We start from the raw sequence: 15,635 nt of genomic DNA, 5'->3' as shown, positions 1-15,635 counted from the left end.
TGTTGTTGTCACAATTTACTAAGATTATCGATTTTTTTTTACTATTTTTAGCTGCTTACTTTACGGTCTTTTCACGTTTTATGCTTTTTCATGCCATTTATGGTTTAATGCATTCCCAAAAAAAGCAACAAATAATGACAACAACACCGTTGCCATCGAATTGAGCCATGCCACTGCTCCACTTGTTTTTTGCTGAAGTATTGTCCGACAACAAAGGTATTTGCGTTGGAATTGCTTGCAATTGTTGTGAAGCTGCAGTGACTGGGCCAATTGGTGCCAATGGTGCACTGCCCTTTCCAGCTGGTGGCATAACCGGCGCTGTACCGTTCATTTCAGCACCAGCTACAGGTGCTGTTGGTGGTGGTTGCGGTGCTAGATAGCCGGCAGTTTTCTCGACTTCAACCATCTTGGTGTTATCGTTTGGATCGGTTTCATTAATGCGCACTGGCTGTTCGGGAGCGGGTTGTGGAGCGGCAGCAGCAGCACCTTCTGCGGGTGCAGCACCTGGTGCTGGTGTTGGTTGTGCTGCGATATTTTTACCCACGGGTGCAAGCGGTACATTGGATACCGCGGGGCCAGCTGGTGCAGCGGCGGGTAATTGGCCAGGCATGGGTGTTGTGACGTTGTCGCCAACGACACCTGTTGTGATGACGGTGCCACGGTTAGCATTTGTTGTAGTCACTGAACCGGGTGGACCATTATTTATAATGATGATTTTGCCATCGTTGCTGCCAGATAGTTTAGCGGCGGCAGGTTGTGCTGATACGACACGCGTATGTATTGGCCTAAGCACGCGTTCAAGGATTGCTTCACCAATTGCGCCAGTAACCGAACCAGTATCTAATATTTAACTATTTAGAATTCAGTTTTTTTTAATATTTAATAAACCTACCAAATCCTGATTTTATCGAAGTTTGTTGTGGCGGTTGTGGATTGGGTACAGAACCTTGAGGAAGTGCAGCACTAGGTGGTACTACAGCCGAAGGAGAGTAACCACCTGGCATATGTGCAGGCGATGAATACACGTTGGTTGCGGGAGCTGGAGGTCCTTGCGATTTCGGCACATTCCATCCTATGTGTTGAGTATTGGTTGCGCCACCTCCTGGAGCCGAAGCTGAGCGATTTGGTTGCGAATTATACCCTGGGCATCTCAATTTGGGTATATCTGTGTGCGAGTTACCTGCACTGCTGCCACTTTTTGTCGGATAGCTCGGTTTGGTCACATGTCCTGCACTATTAGGTGTGCGTCCACTACCAGATTTTCGATTGTTGTTCAAAGCGCTCTCTGTTTCGCTGCCGCCGAAATTTTGTGTAAGTAATAAAATTGCAAATATAGTGACCGATGCGCAAATCACTTTCAACTTCCTCGCCATTTTTGCACCGCAGTTGTTCTCCACAGTGATTTTTTTTAAACAGGTTGATTTTAGGCAAGTCAAGTTGCTTGCGTATCTTTTGCTTTGTTCCGTCGTTCGCTTAACTATAAAACAAATCAATTATACTTGCTAATGACAAAATACACCGAGCTATTTCCAGAATGATCTTCCTAGCGCACAACTAAAAAATTTCTGTTTGATGTTGAATCGTTTCGTTTCGTTTGAACTGAATTACTGAAATACAACGAACAACAACAGCTAGTTCCAGTTATTGCAAAACTGGGGGAACGTGACTCAATGTTGCCACTATGCTAGTGTTGCGCTGAAATCCCTCAACTTAGCGAGTGACCGCACCGCAAAACTGACAGCTATCATTGCGAACACTGAACTAGTGATGAGCGATATTTCACTACCAGTGATTTTTTCACTGTGATTGAAAAATCTCATATAGCAACTGCGATCAATTTTTGTAAATATCAGTGACTTCGATCGATAACAGTAGCTATAGAGAAGTTCTGTGCTTTTGTTCGATCACTGTACCAATATCAGTTCGAAGTTTGCAACCACTGTTCAGTGATTACAGTAGCAATTTTAGTTGCGCTTTCGATACTTTTGGGTACGGTGATTACAAAAGCAGTTAAATTTTGGATATTGTTAAAACTAATAAAAATGTATATGTAAAAAAATAATTAGAAAAAAGTGGAGTACAAATTTTCACAAATCCGTTTTTATACTCTCTTCAATGTATATGACGAATATGTGGGTCAAATTGTTTGTTATATTAATAAAATTAAATAAATAAATTGCGGGAGTATAAAATGTTCGGTTACACGCGAACTTAGCCCTTTCTTACTTGTTTTAACTTAATAAACTGCGTTTACTACAATTATTATATTATTAGTTATTTTATTAGTTATATGTTAAACAAGTAAGGAAGTAGCCCTTAGCCAGTTCGGGTGTAACCGAACATTTTATACTCTCGCAATTTATTTATTTAATTTTATTAATATAACAAACAATTTGACCCACATATTCGTCATATATATTGTATAAACAGTCATCGACTGATGCCTGAAGCGAACGGTTGTGTTTGGTGCTATTAGTGAGTTTCTTTTGCTCTTTCACTCCCTCTCTCTGAACTATATTTAAAGTGTCATATTTTTCATTTAAAACACGTGTTATAGAGTGCTAATATATAATCACTGTTTACTACAAGAAATATGCCCCAAGGGGGACACTCTCTTGGTGATAACAGGTTTGCCCTGTTATCATCAAGTCCCAAACCAAAAAGAAAAAAAACCCAATCATTTCCCATTAACGATTTCCCAAATCTCCCTCCAACAACAAAAGACAATCCGAAATACCTAGTGTTAAGTGCAATAAATTCACAAAAGCCGATAAGCAAATATTCGTGTTTTGCTGTACATAAAGCATTAAAGATCATTAGCAGTGAAATAATTAATATATCAGAACTAAGAGACGGGAATCTTCTATTATTAGTTAAAAACCAACAAATAGCCAGAAAATTCATAATTACAAAAACATTACATGGCATTTGCGATGTAGATATAAAACTCCACAATAACCTTAACTATACAAAAGGAACAATTTACGCACCATGCCTTAACGAAATTGCAGAAGATGAAATCATAGAACATTTAAAAGAACAGGGTGTGGTGTCAATTTTTAAATTCCCCAAGTATATTAACCAAAAGTCGGTTCCTAGTGGTGTTGTTCTACTCACTTTCGATAAATATCACCTACCGGAAAAGATCGAAGTGTCTTGGTACACAACCAAGGTAAGGCCATGTTACCCAAATCCCATGAGGTGTAAAAGCTGTCAAGTTTTGGGCCACACAACCAAAAGGTGCACTAAAGCCCCTGTTTGTGACACGTGTGCTCTCCCCCCTCACCAACCTATCGCTTGCTCTCGAACCTCTTGCGTTAATTGCTCAGGTAATCACCCCTCTTCTGACAAAACATGTCCCAAATTCTTACAAATGAAACAAATAATAACAATAAAAACAGACAAAAAATGTTCCATGCGTGAAGCAATAAAAATACATAAATCCTACTCATCTCCTCCTCTCTTTGAAAACTCCACTACATTTGCCAACATAACTAAAAATAATTCTAACAACTCTCAAGAAAACAACAAAAACACCCAAATAACCTCTACAGAACTCATTCACTCATTTACAAATAATGAAGGTATCACTAAAAATAATGAAAAAGAAACAAAAGAAACCAACGAAAACAATTACACCACAGCAAATGCTACAACAAACACAACAGCAGCATCAGTCGATGACTCTCAAACACAAGCAATGATCTCCTCGTTGCTCTCTCACCTTACATCTCCAGCACTAACATCTTCTGCAATTTTCACTCCACTACCTACAGTATTCTCCCCTCCGTCAACAAATAATGAAATGATAGAGTAAATTATGCGAATTTTGCAATGGAACATAAACGGTCTACTTAATAACTACCCTGATTTAAATATTCTTATTAATGTATTTGGACCAGAAATTATATCACTTCAAGAAACTCATATACCTATTCATAAAAAGATTTACCCTCCTAATAAATACTTTAGTTATTTTCACAATAGCTCTCAACATACATGCGCTAAACAAGGTATCGCAATATTTATTAAAAAATCAGTAAATCATAAGCAAATTCCTGTCAACAGCAACATCTCTTGCTTAGCCATAGAAATCGAAATCGGATTTAAATTCACTATTATTAACTGTTACATTCCACCTCAACAGAATTTTTCTTATATAGAACTTTCTAATATTTTAAATTCATTCACTACACCAATTATTATTTTGGGAGATTTTAACGCATGGAGTCCACTTTGGGGATCCTTGACTGTGAATAAAAGGGGTGAAATCATTGAAGATATAATTCTTTCACATGACCTTATCGTTTTGAATGATGGGCTCCCAACACACTTCTCTACACATGGCACTTTTACCCATCCAGACATTATCCTAGCCTCATCCCTTATAGCACCAAAACTTTCTTCACATACAATAGATGATCTTCACAATAGCGATCACTTTCCAATAGTCACTTCCCTCTCCATTCCTAAATCTTACAATATCAAACCAAGGTCTAAATTTTTGACTGATAAGGCTGACTGGACAAAGTTCTGTAATATTTCAACATATTTATCTAATACTAGGCGCCCTTGTGAAAATGTAAATGCTGAAGCATTTGCCATTAAAACAATTATTCGATCTGCAGCTCATTTTGCCATACCCTCAAATAACACCAAAATGTTCTCAACAAAGCTGCCTTATTGGACAAATATACTTTCAACTCTTAGAAACAAGAAAAAATATATGTGGAAAAAATTTAAACTTAATAGAACTGACCCTAATCTGATTGAATATAAAAAGGCTAACGCGATTTTTAGAAAGGAGTTAAAATTGGCTAAAAGGCAATCATTAGAAGAGTTAACAGCCAACATAAACCCAACTTCGAATCCTAAAAAAATATGGTCAGACATAAAAATGCTAACAGGGTCCTCACAAAAATTTAATATATCCCATATTAACACACAATTTGGACCTGTTTATATGTCTCAAGAAATCGCAGAAAAATTTTCAGAAACGTGGTCATCATACTCTTCCGATCCAAATTTCCCCCCTAACTTTAACTCATTGAAAGCTCAAAGCGAGAATGAAACATATACTAACCCAACACCTTCATCAAAAGCGCTTCAAATTGAAGCTGATATTACGCTTAATGAATTCGAAACTACAATCTCAACGCTAAGAGGAAAAACCCCTGGTTCTGATAAAATATCGTATCCCATTCTAAAAAATATCCCATACTCCCTTAAATATAGACTTGTCATACTATATAATAAAATACTAAACTCTGGTGTATACCCTCAACAATGGAAGATTTCCACAATCATTCCCGTTCCTAAACCCAATAAACCAAGTTCCTACATTGAGAATTACCGACCAATTTCCCTTTTACCTTGTATATCTAAGACTTTAGAAAAAATCATCTCTACCCGACTAATGTGGTTCGCTAAAGCAAATGGACTCATAAGCCAGCACCAATTCGGATTTCAAAAAGGGTTGGGAGTTATAGACCCCCTACTACATTTCGAACATTTCGTATCCACAAACTTGGCAACCCGTAACCACGCTTCGGTACTTAGCCTAGATTTCGAGAAAGCGTTTGATAGAGTCGGAGCTCACATGGTACTCAGTGAACTTAAGCGCTGGAAAATTGGCATCAAAATGTTTAACGTTGTAAAATCGTTTTTATATAATCGAAAATTTACCGTCTGTGTCAATAAATGCACTTCACAAGTTTTTAAATTATACAATGGTATACCTCAAGGTTCACCGCTCTCCGTTACGCTTTTCATAATAGCATTTAATAAAGTCAGCACCATTATAAGTTCCAACCCTCGAACGCATCACTTTATTTACGCAGACGATGTTGTGGTTTTTACAAAAATTAAAGATCTGAATCAAGTTAAACGTATATTTCTAAAGATACTAAATGATATCAATAAATGGTCCGAAATATCCGGCTCGAAGATATCATTAAACAAAAGCTCCACATTTCATATTTGTAGAAAACACAACTGCTCCTTCCCTATTCTATCAATGTCTAATATCCAAATCCCACATACCCAAAGTTTAAAAATACTAGGTATTATATTTGATAAAACTCTTTCTTATAAAGAACATTGTAAATATATCCGATCAAACTTATTTCTTAGACTAAATATCATTAAATTTTTATCATCGAAACATTGTTTATGTCACACAAACACGCTCATTAATGTCACAAGAGCCTTAATATTATCAAAAATTGACTATGGACTTGCTATTTACGGACACAGTGCCAAAACCAATATCAAACTCTTAAAAGCACCTTATCATGCAGCAGCTAGAAGGAGTATACGTGCTTTCCCAACATCACCGATCAAAGCAATTTTAGCAGAATCCGGATTACCAGATATATCCCAGAGAATCTCATATAACACTATGTTGCTCATCCCAAAGTTGCTTCTGTGTCGAAATGAGTTAATACTTAAGGACGTAAATAGCGCTATCCAAAGTTCACGCACGTACCACAAACCTTCAACCATCGTACGCTGTCTCATGACTTCTAAACAAATAGGATTATTTACGTACCCTTCATTGATTCAATCACCATTAACTCCACCATCGCTGACATTATCGTCGTGTCGCATTAACGACATACAACAGCACCAGAAGAATTCCACCAGCAACACCGAATATATACAACTATATAATGAAAGTATAGGACCATATAGCGATGAGTGGGATTTTATTTTTACAGACGGATCTAAAAGTGATACCTCTACCACGTTTGCTGTGACAAATAAGGTCGGTGCCACAATAGCTGCCTTTGTTTTGCCATCATACTGCTCAATATTCACAGCTGAAACAGCTGCCATATTAGAAGCTGTACTCTTTGCTTTGAATAGTGGAAATAAAACCATTATCTGCAGTGATAGTAAATCCGCCATAGATGCCATTTTCAACCAATTAAACGATTGCCCTATGGTCAATAAAATTCGAAACCTCATAAATAAATGTAATAACAAAATCAAAATTATGTGGGTTCCTGGACACGTTGGAATCAAAGGAAATGAAATGGCCGACATATGTGCAAAAGCAGCTAGCAAAGAACCACTACATACGTCACCTTATTTTACCATGAAAGATATTAAGCAGTATGTCAAACAACACATCAACGACTGTTTTCAAAACGATTGGATAAGCTACAACCATCATTACAAACTTGCAAATCCATTAGGGAAAACACCACATTATTCAAATAACAACACGTGCAAGAATATAAAAACATTTATTCGCATCAGGATTGGACATACACTTGCCACACATGGACACCTTTTGAATGGTACAAACAAACCTAATTGCCCTTTATGTGGCTTTGGAGATTTCACAATAAACCATATCCTCGACAGATGCTCACCTCTACAACAGCTCAGAGTTCTGATTTTTGGCAACATGAAACCCTCGGACTTACTTAATCGTACAGACGACAATAACGTTAACCTTTTTGTAAAATTCTTAAAGTCTAGCAAGTTAAATATTTAAATTTTAAGTAATCGTATATATAATTCTTAACACACTATTAACTATTTGAATTGTAATTGTATTAATTTTATACCTTAGATTTATGATTATTCAAGCCGAAGGCCTTGGCAGCCAGTGCTTTGTATATATAAGTGGAGTAATTATTTATAATTATTTCTCTTCTAAATAAATAAAAAAAAAAAAAAAAAAAAATATTGTATAAAATCCATTGAAAGTTGGAAACCCTAATATTAAGTATATGGGAGGTAGATGAAGTTATGACCCGATTTCACGTATTTTAGGCACGGAGACATTTCATTGAAATTGGTCGAGTAGTTTCGGAGATATAGTTTTTGACTCATAAGTGGGCGGAACCACGCCCATTTAAAATGATGTATACCATTTTGAGTGCAGCTCTTCTGTACCTTCTTTTAATGAAATTTAAGGTTCCTGGTGTTTTCCCTTACTGAATTAAAGCATTTTTAGTAGTTTTCAACATAACCTTTTTACGGAAGGTGGGAGTGGATATAATCCGATTTCCTCCATTTTTGGACTATATAAGGAAATGACTCAAAAAAACGACCATGGAAAATCATTGTGTTGAAGCGTAAACTTTGCGATGGTACTGAGAAAACCTTTGTTGTTATCAATCAGAAAGGTATTGATCCCGTGTCCGAACACGTACTTGGTGAGAACAAATACACTTTTGTTGAGGAATGCAAAAATCCGTAATCAGTTACCACTTTGATTAAGGGACCCAATAAGCATACTATTCGCGATGGTTTACGTGCGATTAACAATGCGCGTGTGGATAAGTATGTTATACCAGGTGCTGGCGCTTTCAAAGTACGCGCATACAACGCGCTCAATAAATAAATTAAGGGAAAAGTACGTTTAGGAATACAAGCATTCGCCGAGGCTTTATTGGTCATTCCAAAAAATCTCGCTATTAATATCGGTTACGATGCACAAGATACTATTGTTAAATTGACAGAGGAGGATCGACTAAATCCAGAACCAATTGGCTTGAATTTGTCAACTGGCGAACCAGTGAAACCTGTGGATATGCATGTGTATGATAACTACCTAGTAAAGAAAGAAATATCGAATTCCTGCTCGGTGATTGAATACGAGTGTGTTATAAGGGAGTGAGTGGTTTGGGCATTAAGTATTTTCCAGTTCTAAGCATGTCAGCAAAGGATTATAGATGTGTTATGCAAGTGATATGCAATTCTATATATATGTGAATATAGCGTATAGAAGCAATGTGAGCTCAACATACTGTCATATAAACAAGTGAGAGCAGCACATAAATCAACCAGAATCAGTTTTACAAACACCACAATACCTTTATATTTGTATGAATAGAACTGTGAGACTCGCACACACATACAAACACACACACGTATACAGAAATATAAATATAGGCTAGAAGGCTTTCTAAGCGCTAAAATACATCTTAAAGCGTTGATTTCACACTCACGTCGACTATTTAACAGTAATAAGAAAAAAACTTAAGAAAAGTAAACTGTTTTACAGCTTACAACTACCGCTGCCGTCGCTGTTGCTGCGCACGTAAACTTTATAAGGTATTAAAGGATAAGCGTAGGGATACAACTTTTTTTCTCTGTTGAGCGCTTATGTAGGTATTCTTGCTGCGAGCATTTTTATGACTTACGTATTTAACGTTGATGACGTAAAACATATGCAGACAGACAGCTACATTCCTTTAAAATGTTATGTGTAAAATTATATGTGTTTGTGTGGGTGTGCCGTTTCTAAGGATTAAAGTGAAATTACAAATTCGCGCGTCCAAATAGAAACAGCAGCGAAATAAAAGTGAAATTGCTGGGGTAGAATGGAGTAAAGTGTTGGGACGATGCTGAGTGGAAACACATTCCATATCAAAAATTAAAAATAAATATAGAGCGATTACTTTAAAGCAGAAAAAATATTTTTTATAGTTACCACCTAACTGAAAATTGAAAACATTTATAATTTTTTAACAAAAAACTCATGGAACCACATCAAATTAAGAGTTGTATGTGTTCAATTATAAGACAAATAAAATAAAAAAAACAAGTGAGAAAGGGCTAAGTTCGCGTCTAACCGAACATTTTATACTCTCGCAATTTATTTATTTAAATTTATTAATATAACCCATAATCACCCCTAATATTAGGTATATGCGAGCTAGGTGAGGTTATGACCCGATTTCACTGATTTTTGGCATGAAGACATATTATTGAAAGAAAAAGATTCCCTTTGCATTTCTTCAAAATATATGAGAGACTCACCTATATTTTCTTACTATTACAAAAACTAAAAAAAATATTTCACATAATGGTGGCACTTATTATATTATACATATATCATTACATCTAAAAATGTATTTGAAAAATTCAATAGATTTATTAGAAAATTATTTTTGAAATAGGCTTCCCACATTATTTAAGTTTAAAAAATTTTAAAGAAATATTCAAGCAAGTACACAACTGATACTAGCATATACGCATATAAATGCATCTTCAATTTACTATCCTTTACCTTAACACAAATATACAAATAGCTATACGCAACAGAGCTAAAGCATGTAGTAATTCTCAACCAGACATACTCACGCAATTTCTTTCACACGTTTTTTTCCGTCTACATAAATTCGGCACCATTTCTCGGCTTGTTTTGGTGTACACCCTAGTAATTTGCACACATTAATTCAAAAAATACATAAGCCCACCGTTTTATGTGCGCCTACATGTCTGCGTAAATGTGTTTGAAAAATGAAATATACACTACTTGATTCAGATTTAAAAGCTGTTAATATCGAATACTACTTTTTAAATATTTTTCGTGGCGGGAAACCGTATTTTGTCGGAGGATTTGAGTAGGTTTTTTTGTGCAAACTATGGATTTTTTGCTTCACTTTATGTGTTTAGTCCCAGTGGATTTTTTATATTACATATATTTTAGCGTATTATATTTGGTATCACTACCAACATAGGCTTCATAGAATCATCCTTGATCTGGGGCTTAGTAAACTGTTTCGTGGAAGGCTAATGGTAACATAATTGCTTGGAAGCAGTACTTATAATTCTATCGAATTTCATAAGCTGGGTGAGAAGTATGAAAGAACAAAATGTACATTGCCATAAGCTCAAAAAGATTGAAAATATATTTGATATATTTCTTAGCTTAGCATATACAGTATACTTATATACACAGTATTCTTAGCATAGCTTTGTACAGCTTTGTACAAATACTTGGAAATTAGTTTTTCGAAACTAGTATAATCAAAAAAGGATATCAGATAAATATAATTAGCGTTTGTATGACTTGTAGAAGCTTTATACGAAGCCTCAACGAAACAACTATATTTTTTACCTAAGTTGATTTTTTTGTGAAACTATAATCGGCTAATTGACTATGGGAGAGAACTCGCTTTTTTACCGTTATGATATTAATTAGAATTTAAATAGAAATACATTCCACGTCAATATTTGTAATTGTTTGAAACTTCAAAAGGCAACAAGAATTTAGTAGAAGATATTTGGATCTTAGTTTTTTTCAGAACAGATACCTTTCGAAACTGTTGAAGCTTTTCGGAACAAGTTGAAAATGATATCGAAATGAAAAGGGAATAAATAAAGACGAGTATATTGCTAAGGCTCTTTTCTTTTCGTCTTTCTTATACAACCGAGAGAAGGAAGCAAGAACTTCGTATCAAGTAAAACTGGTTCTAAAATACCGAACAGCTTGAATTTTAGTTCGATAAAATTGGAGTTATTGGGATTTTCATCTTCATTCGAGTTCGGTTGGGGTCTTTCGAGAAGATAACAGACTCTTCTTATTAATCTTAAAACTAGAAAAATGTAACTAATGGTAACTACCATTTCTTTTTCAGCCAAAACTGTTAAGCCTTATATACTAGTTAAGCCATTAGTAGGTACTACGCTAATTGCGGATACGCGTTAAGTAGCAGCTTTTCTGTTGCTGGGTTGTTTTTTATTGTTTTTTGGAGACATTCACATTTACCACATGCCATAGTCAATGCTCATGACCTGTCAGCTGTAAATAATGCAAAACATTAAAGGTTAAAAGCTGTGCGTGACCTTGGTGTTTATGCGTTGGAACGTCGACCAGTCGCTGTCAATGACAAACAGACAAAGCAAGTGAACCAAATGAATTTCGACATGAGGATGTGACTTTACTTTGTATTAAACGAACGCCTACGGTAAGTTTTATATATATGTGGTCATTTCGGTTGTAACGGTCATGACCATTACCGCTATTTCCATGTCAGTTAGTCTGTGACTTCTGCTTTAACGCCTAAAAATATGCAAGTTAATATACCTTATAAATCATCCATTTTAGACATCAGCGCCGGGGAGTGGATGGTAGATGTGGGCGAGGCGTATATGAAGCGTCTGCAAGCTGTGTCTATATTGCTGGAGATGTTGTTGTTGTAATGTGTTTTGTAGCCATTACCACAAAAAAAAAATATTTTCATTGTCACTTTATCGCAATTGCTGTCATTCGCTTCCTTCTGTCCTTCTGCATTTTATACGTTATTTTCTTCACAGTAATTCGTTATTCACTATAACCGCTGTGTTTTTGGCTATTTTTCTTTGTCGCACTTTTGTATTCAAAATATTTCTACTGCTTAGACGCGCACTTTGTCACTTTCCGTTTTAGATTTTTTTCTTGTTGTTGCTTATATACATAGTTACCGCTAGAATGGAGTGGAGTGGATTTGTGGGAGTTGTCAGGCCCCTAAGGGATGGCCCAGGGTCCTGCAAAAAGGTTACTCACAATATTTAGTTTGCTTTGTGTGGATTATAACAATTTGTTTTTGTTTTACTTTGCACTTGAAATTTTATAAATGATCAGGGTACACCCACGTACTCCCCTCAAAGATATTTATTTTTTTTTAGTTTTTTCTGTTATCCAAAATCTGTGTTTTATTTATATTTGGGTTATGGCTGCTTTAATGCCATTTAGTCATGCAAACACTGGTCGGTGTGTAAATCTGTGTGTGCCAGTAACAACTTTGTCAACTTTATTTAGGGCGCACAGCTGTTTGTAAATTGCCGTTATGACCTTAACCTCACTTTTTCTGTACTGATATTTTGTTAAGCATTTTAATTTTGTTTTTCTTTTTTGTTTGTGTGATTTACCTTATTTTAGTAGCTGCCGCAAAGAGTCATCAGCATTTGGGTATCTGTAAAAATATGAAAGAGGTAAGAAGGTTAGTTATGAGTATGGTCGCAGGTAAATTAATTAAATATAATAACGAAATTATTTTCATACATTATTAAATAAAAAAGGAGTTGCCAGATTAACATAATCTATTAAAGTAGCTGATAAGAAAATGTTTACTCTGAAGTTTTCTGGTTGTGTACTTAAGACCTGAAAAAGCTATCAGAAAATATCTATTTAACTTACTGGTGCCAAAAAAAGTCAACTATAGTTTTAAATACTAGAATAATCTATATTTAGTTAAATAACTTGGAGACTTCTCATAAGTAAAAATCACATCAAAATGTTCACCATATGTGATCAACGAACTTGTGAAACACTTACAATATACCTAAAGAATATTTCACTAATCAGTTGAGAATTGCAAATAAGCTAGTATATATGAATGAAATCGGTGAAAGTTTCCACGTGTAAAGGTATTGTAAAGTAAAAACTGAACTTCGACTGAGAGCTTCGACTGATATTTATTCTTCTGATGTTGTTTTAATGTATTTTTGATAAACGTCATATTTTATGTATCTTAAAAAATCAGTACCATTAGCCATAACAGATTCATCCACATATTAATTAAATATACTACAACAGTATTTAATAATTTAAACGACAACTTTATTATTTATTTTACCAAAGGAAGGGTATCCAAGTTTCAAGCTTCGTTTTCTGAATTTAAATGGGTAAGAACAACTCGTACTGTACATTTTTGGAATATTGTCCTTGAACTAAAGCACATAAAATATTATTTTACTTTGAATGAATGCACCGTTTAGAGGATAATAAGGAAGTGTGTTGAACTAGGAAATGGTAAAAGGTCGCACGTATTTATTTATGGTAGCGAAGTTGTGTGATTTTAAAAGGTTTCACTTGAGATATCGTAGCTATTTGGTAATAATTAATTATATTTCTATATTTTTACTGTTTTTAATGATATTTCTGGAAATTATTATTATTTTTAATTTTTTAAATTTTTATTATTTAATAATTTGGTCGGATACTGTATTTTATTGATTTGTTATTAATTTCATTTCTTCCAAGTTTCCTCACTTTTACTATCCAAAATACTTTTATTCTCCCTCCCCTACCTCTTAGTTGTTCAATTTGTATTAATATTCTCTCTTTCTCGCTCTCTCTCTTCCCCTCCATTTCATTGTCAATTGTCATTTCAAGCACGTTTTCCTATTTTCTTGCCGTTCCATTGACTAATTAATTATTTGTTTGGGTTTCTGCTACAGTTCCTGTTGTTATTATTGTTGTTATTTTAAGAGTACGCTCTGCTGTTGCTTTTGTTTCTGTTGTTGTGTAAACAAAATACTCCATGTCATAGTGTTTGTAATTAATTTGCTTTGTTGTTCGAACGTTTGTGGCCACAAAGCTGGCGTATTCGGCAAGGAATGTACGTAAGTGTGTGTGAGTCTCTGTATGTCTGTATCGGTAGACGCGTACGTGAGAATGAAACATTCGCTTTTCACTGGCGGTGAAGAGATTAATGCGCTTAATTTAAACATGGCGAACTAATTATGAAAAATTTAATTTAACTTCTGAGCTTTTTTTGTTTGGTTTCGAAGTATGCCGGGACAAATATATTTTGTTGAAAAATTAATATTGTGAGATTGATGAGATTTTTTTAATATTAATATATAATAAAGTATCATTTAAAAAGAACACATCATTAATAGTCATAAACCCGTTAAATATAAATATAACTAATTCTAACGGTATTTTACATTCTCAAAATATATTTAAAAATAGTTTTAAAAAAATACTAATATAAAATATGTCAAAACTTTGCTCATTTTGATATTTGCAAATTCTTAAGCTCATTCTCTTTAGTTTGGAGGGCATATTTATTTGTTATAGAAAATATTACTGTATGCAAATATGGAAATATAGGTTAAAAAAATTATAACAAAAATGAAAAATAAGTGAAAAATGTAAAGCTGACCAGGAAGTAATTTTTATTAATTTTTAATTTTTTTTTAAGTAAAACTTTAAATATATTCCTATTAAGAATTTTATATAAACTCTTTTAAAAAGTAAGAAATATACTTTGGTTATGGATTATTTATTCATTTATTTTTTTCAATAAAACTCTTCAGTATATCATTATTATTTTAACTTTATATTGAATATTCAAAATTGGTTACAAAGCTTAGAAAATTTTTTAAAAATGGTATATTCATTAAAGTAATGAAAATTTTTATTGCTTAAGGGGGGTAAGGTTTGTTTCGTCGAAAAAATACCTTTTTTCATAAATTTTTTTTAGAAAAAATTATTGCTGTAGGTTTATTTGACTTATTATTATATGAAAGTACAACATTTAAAGGATACTTAAAAAAAATTTATCGAAAAATAGCGAGGAATAATAGGATTTATCGTCGATCTCTGCGGGCACCTCGAAAAAAAGTTTTTGTGCGGTGACCAGCCTACAGCATCTCTGTATCATCGGAAACCAAAAAATCAAAATGCTTTCTTTAGTTTATCACTTTATCTTTCAATTGACGTCGAGTTTTTTTTTTATTTTTTAAATTTTTGCTACCAATTTTAAGCCAAATGACGATTTTAGACGAAAAAATCGACCTATGTGTTATTGTAATATTGTTAATAATTAAATTTTTTGGAAAAACTCCACGTCATTCGAGAGCTATATATATGTAGAATATTTGTTCAAAATTTCAAAACGATCGATGCAGTAGTTTTTTCTGTAGGCTGGTCACCGGCTTTAAAAATGACATATTTGGGAAAATCGATTCAATGTCTTGTACACTCAGCGCAGGTTTGTAACTAGCTGGAAGGCGTGCAAACCTAAGTTACCTAACTTCGTTAGTTTTTCTCCGATCTAAAACTTTAACACAATCACACATCTCAAGAATATGTTGATGGTTCGGAAAAAAACAATAAA

At 34.3% G+C, this 15,635-nt stretch overlaps 2 protein-coding genes across 2 annotated transcripts in view; both read right to left on the bottom strand.

Annotated features, from left to right (window-relative positions):
• LOC128922203 (kelch-like protein 3) overlaps positions 1-15,635 on the bottom strand; it is a 386,371-nt gene that overhangs the window by 172,600 nt on the left and 198,136 nt on the right. The gene's annotated exons all lie outside the window — the stretch shown is intronic.
• LOC128921934 (uncharacterized) lies at positions 98-1,940 on the bottom strand. The gene is made up of 2 exons (XM_054230976.1): positions 893-1,940; positions 98-840 (listed from the first exon to the last, which is right to left on the bottom strand). The coding sequence occupies exons 1-2, from the start codon at positions 1,371-1,373 to the stop codon at positions 98-100; spliced, it is 1,224 nt and encodes a 407-aa protein (XP_054086951.1). The 5' UTR covers positions 1,374-1,940.

This window comes from Zeugodacus cucurbitae, chromosome 5, assembly GCF_028554725.1.
Source record: "Zeugodacus cucurbitae isolate PBARC_wt_2022May chromosome 5, idZeuCucr1.2, whole genome shotgun sequence".
Lineage (NCBI taxonomy): Eukaryota > Metazoa > Arthropoda > Insecta > Diptera > Tephritidae > Zeugodacus > Zeugodacus cucurbitae.
Note: the sequence above shows the minus strand (reverse complement) of the source record. Positions and strands in the feature narration are given on the sequence as shown.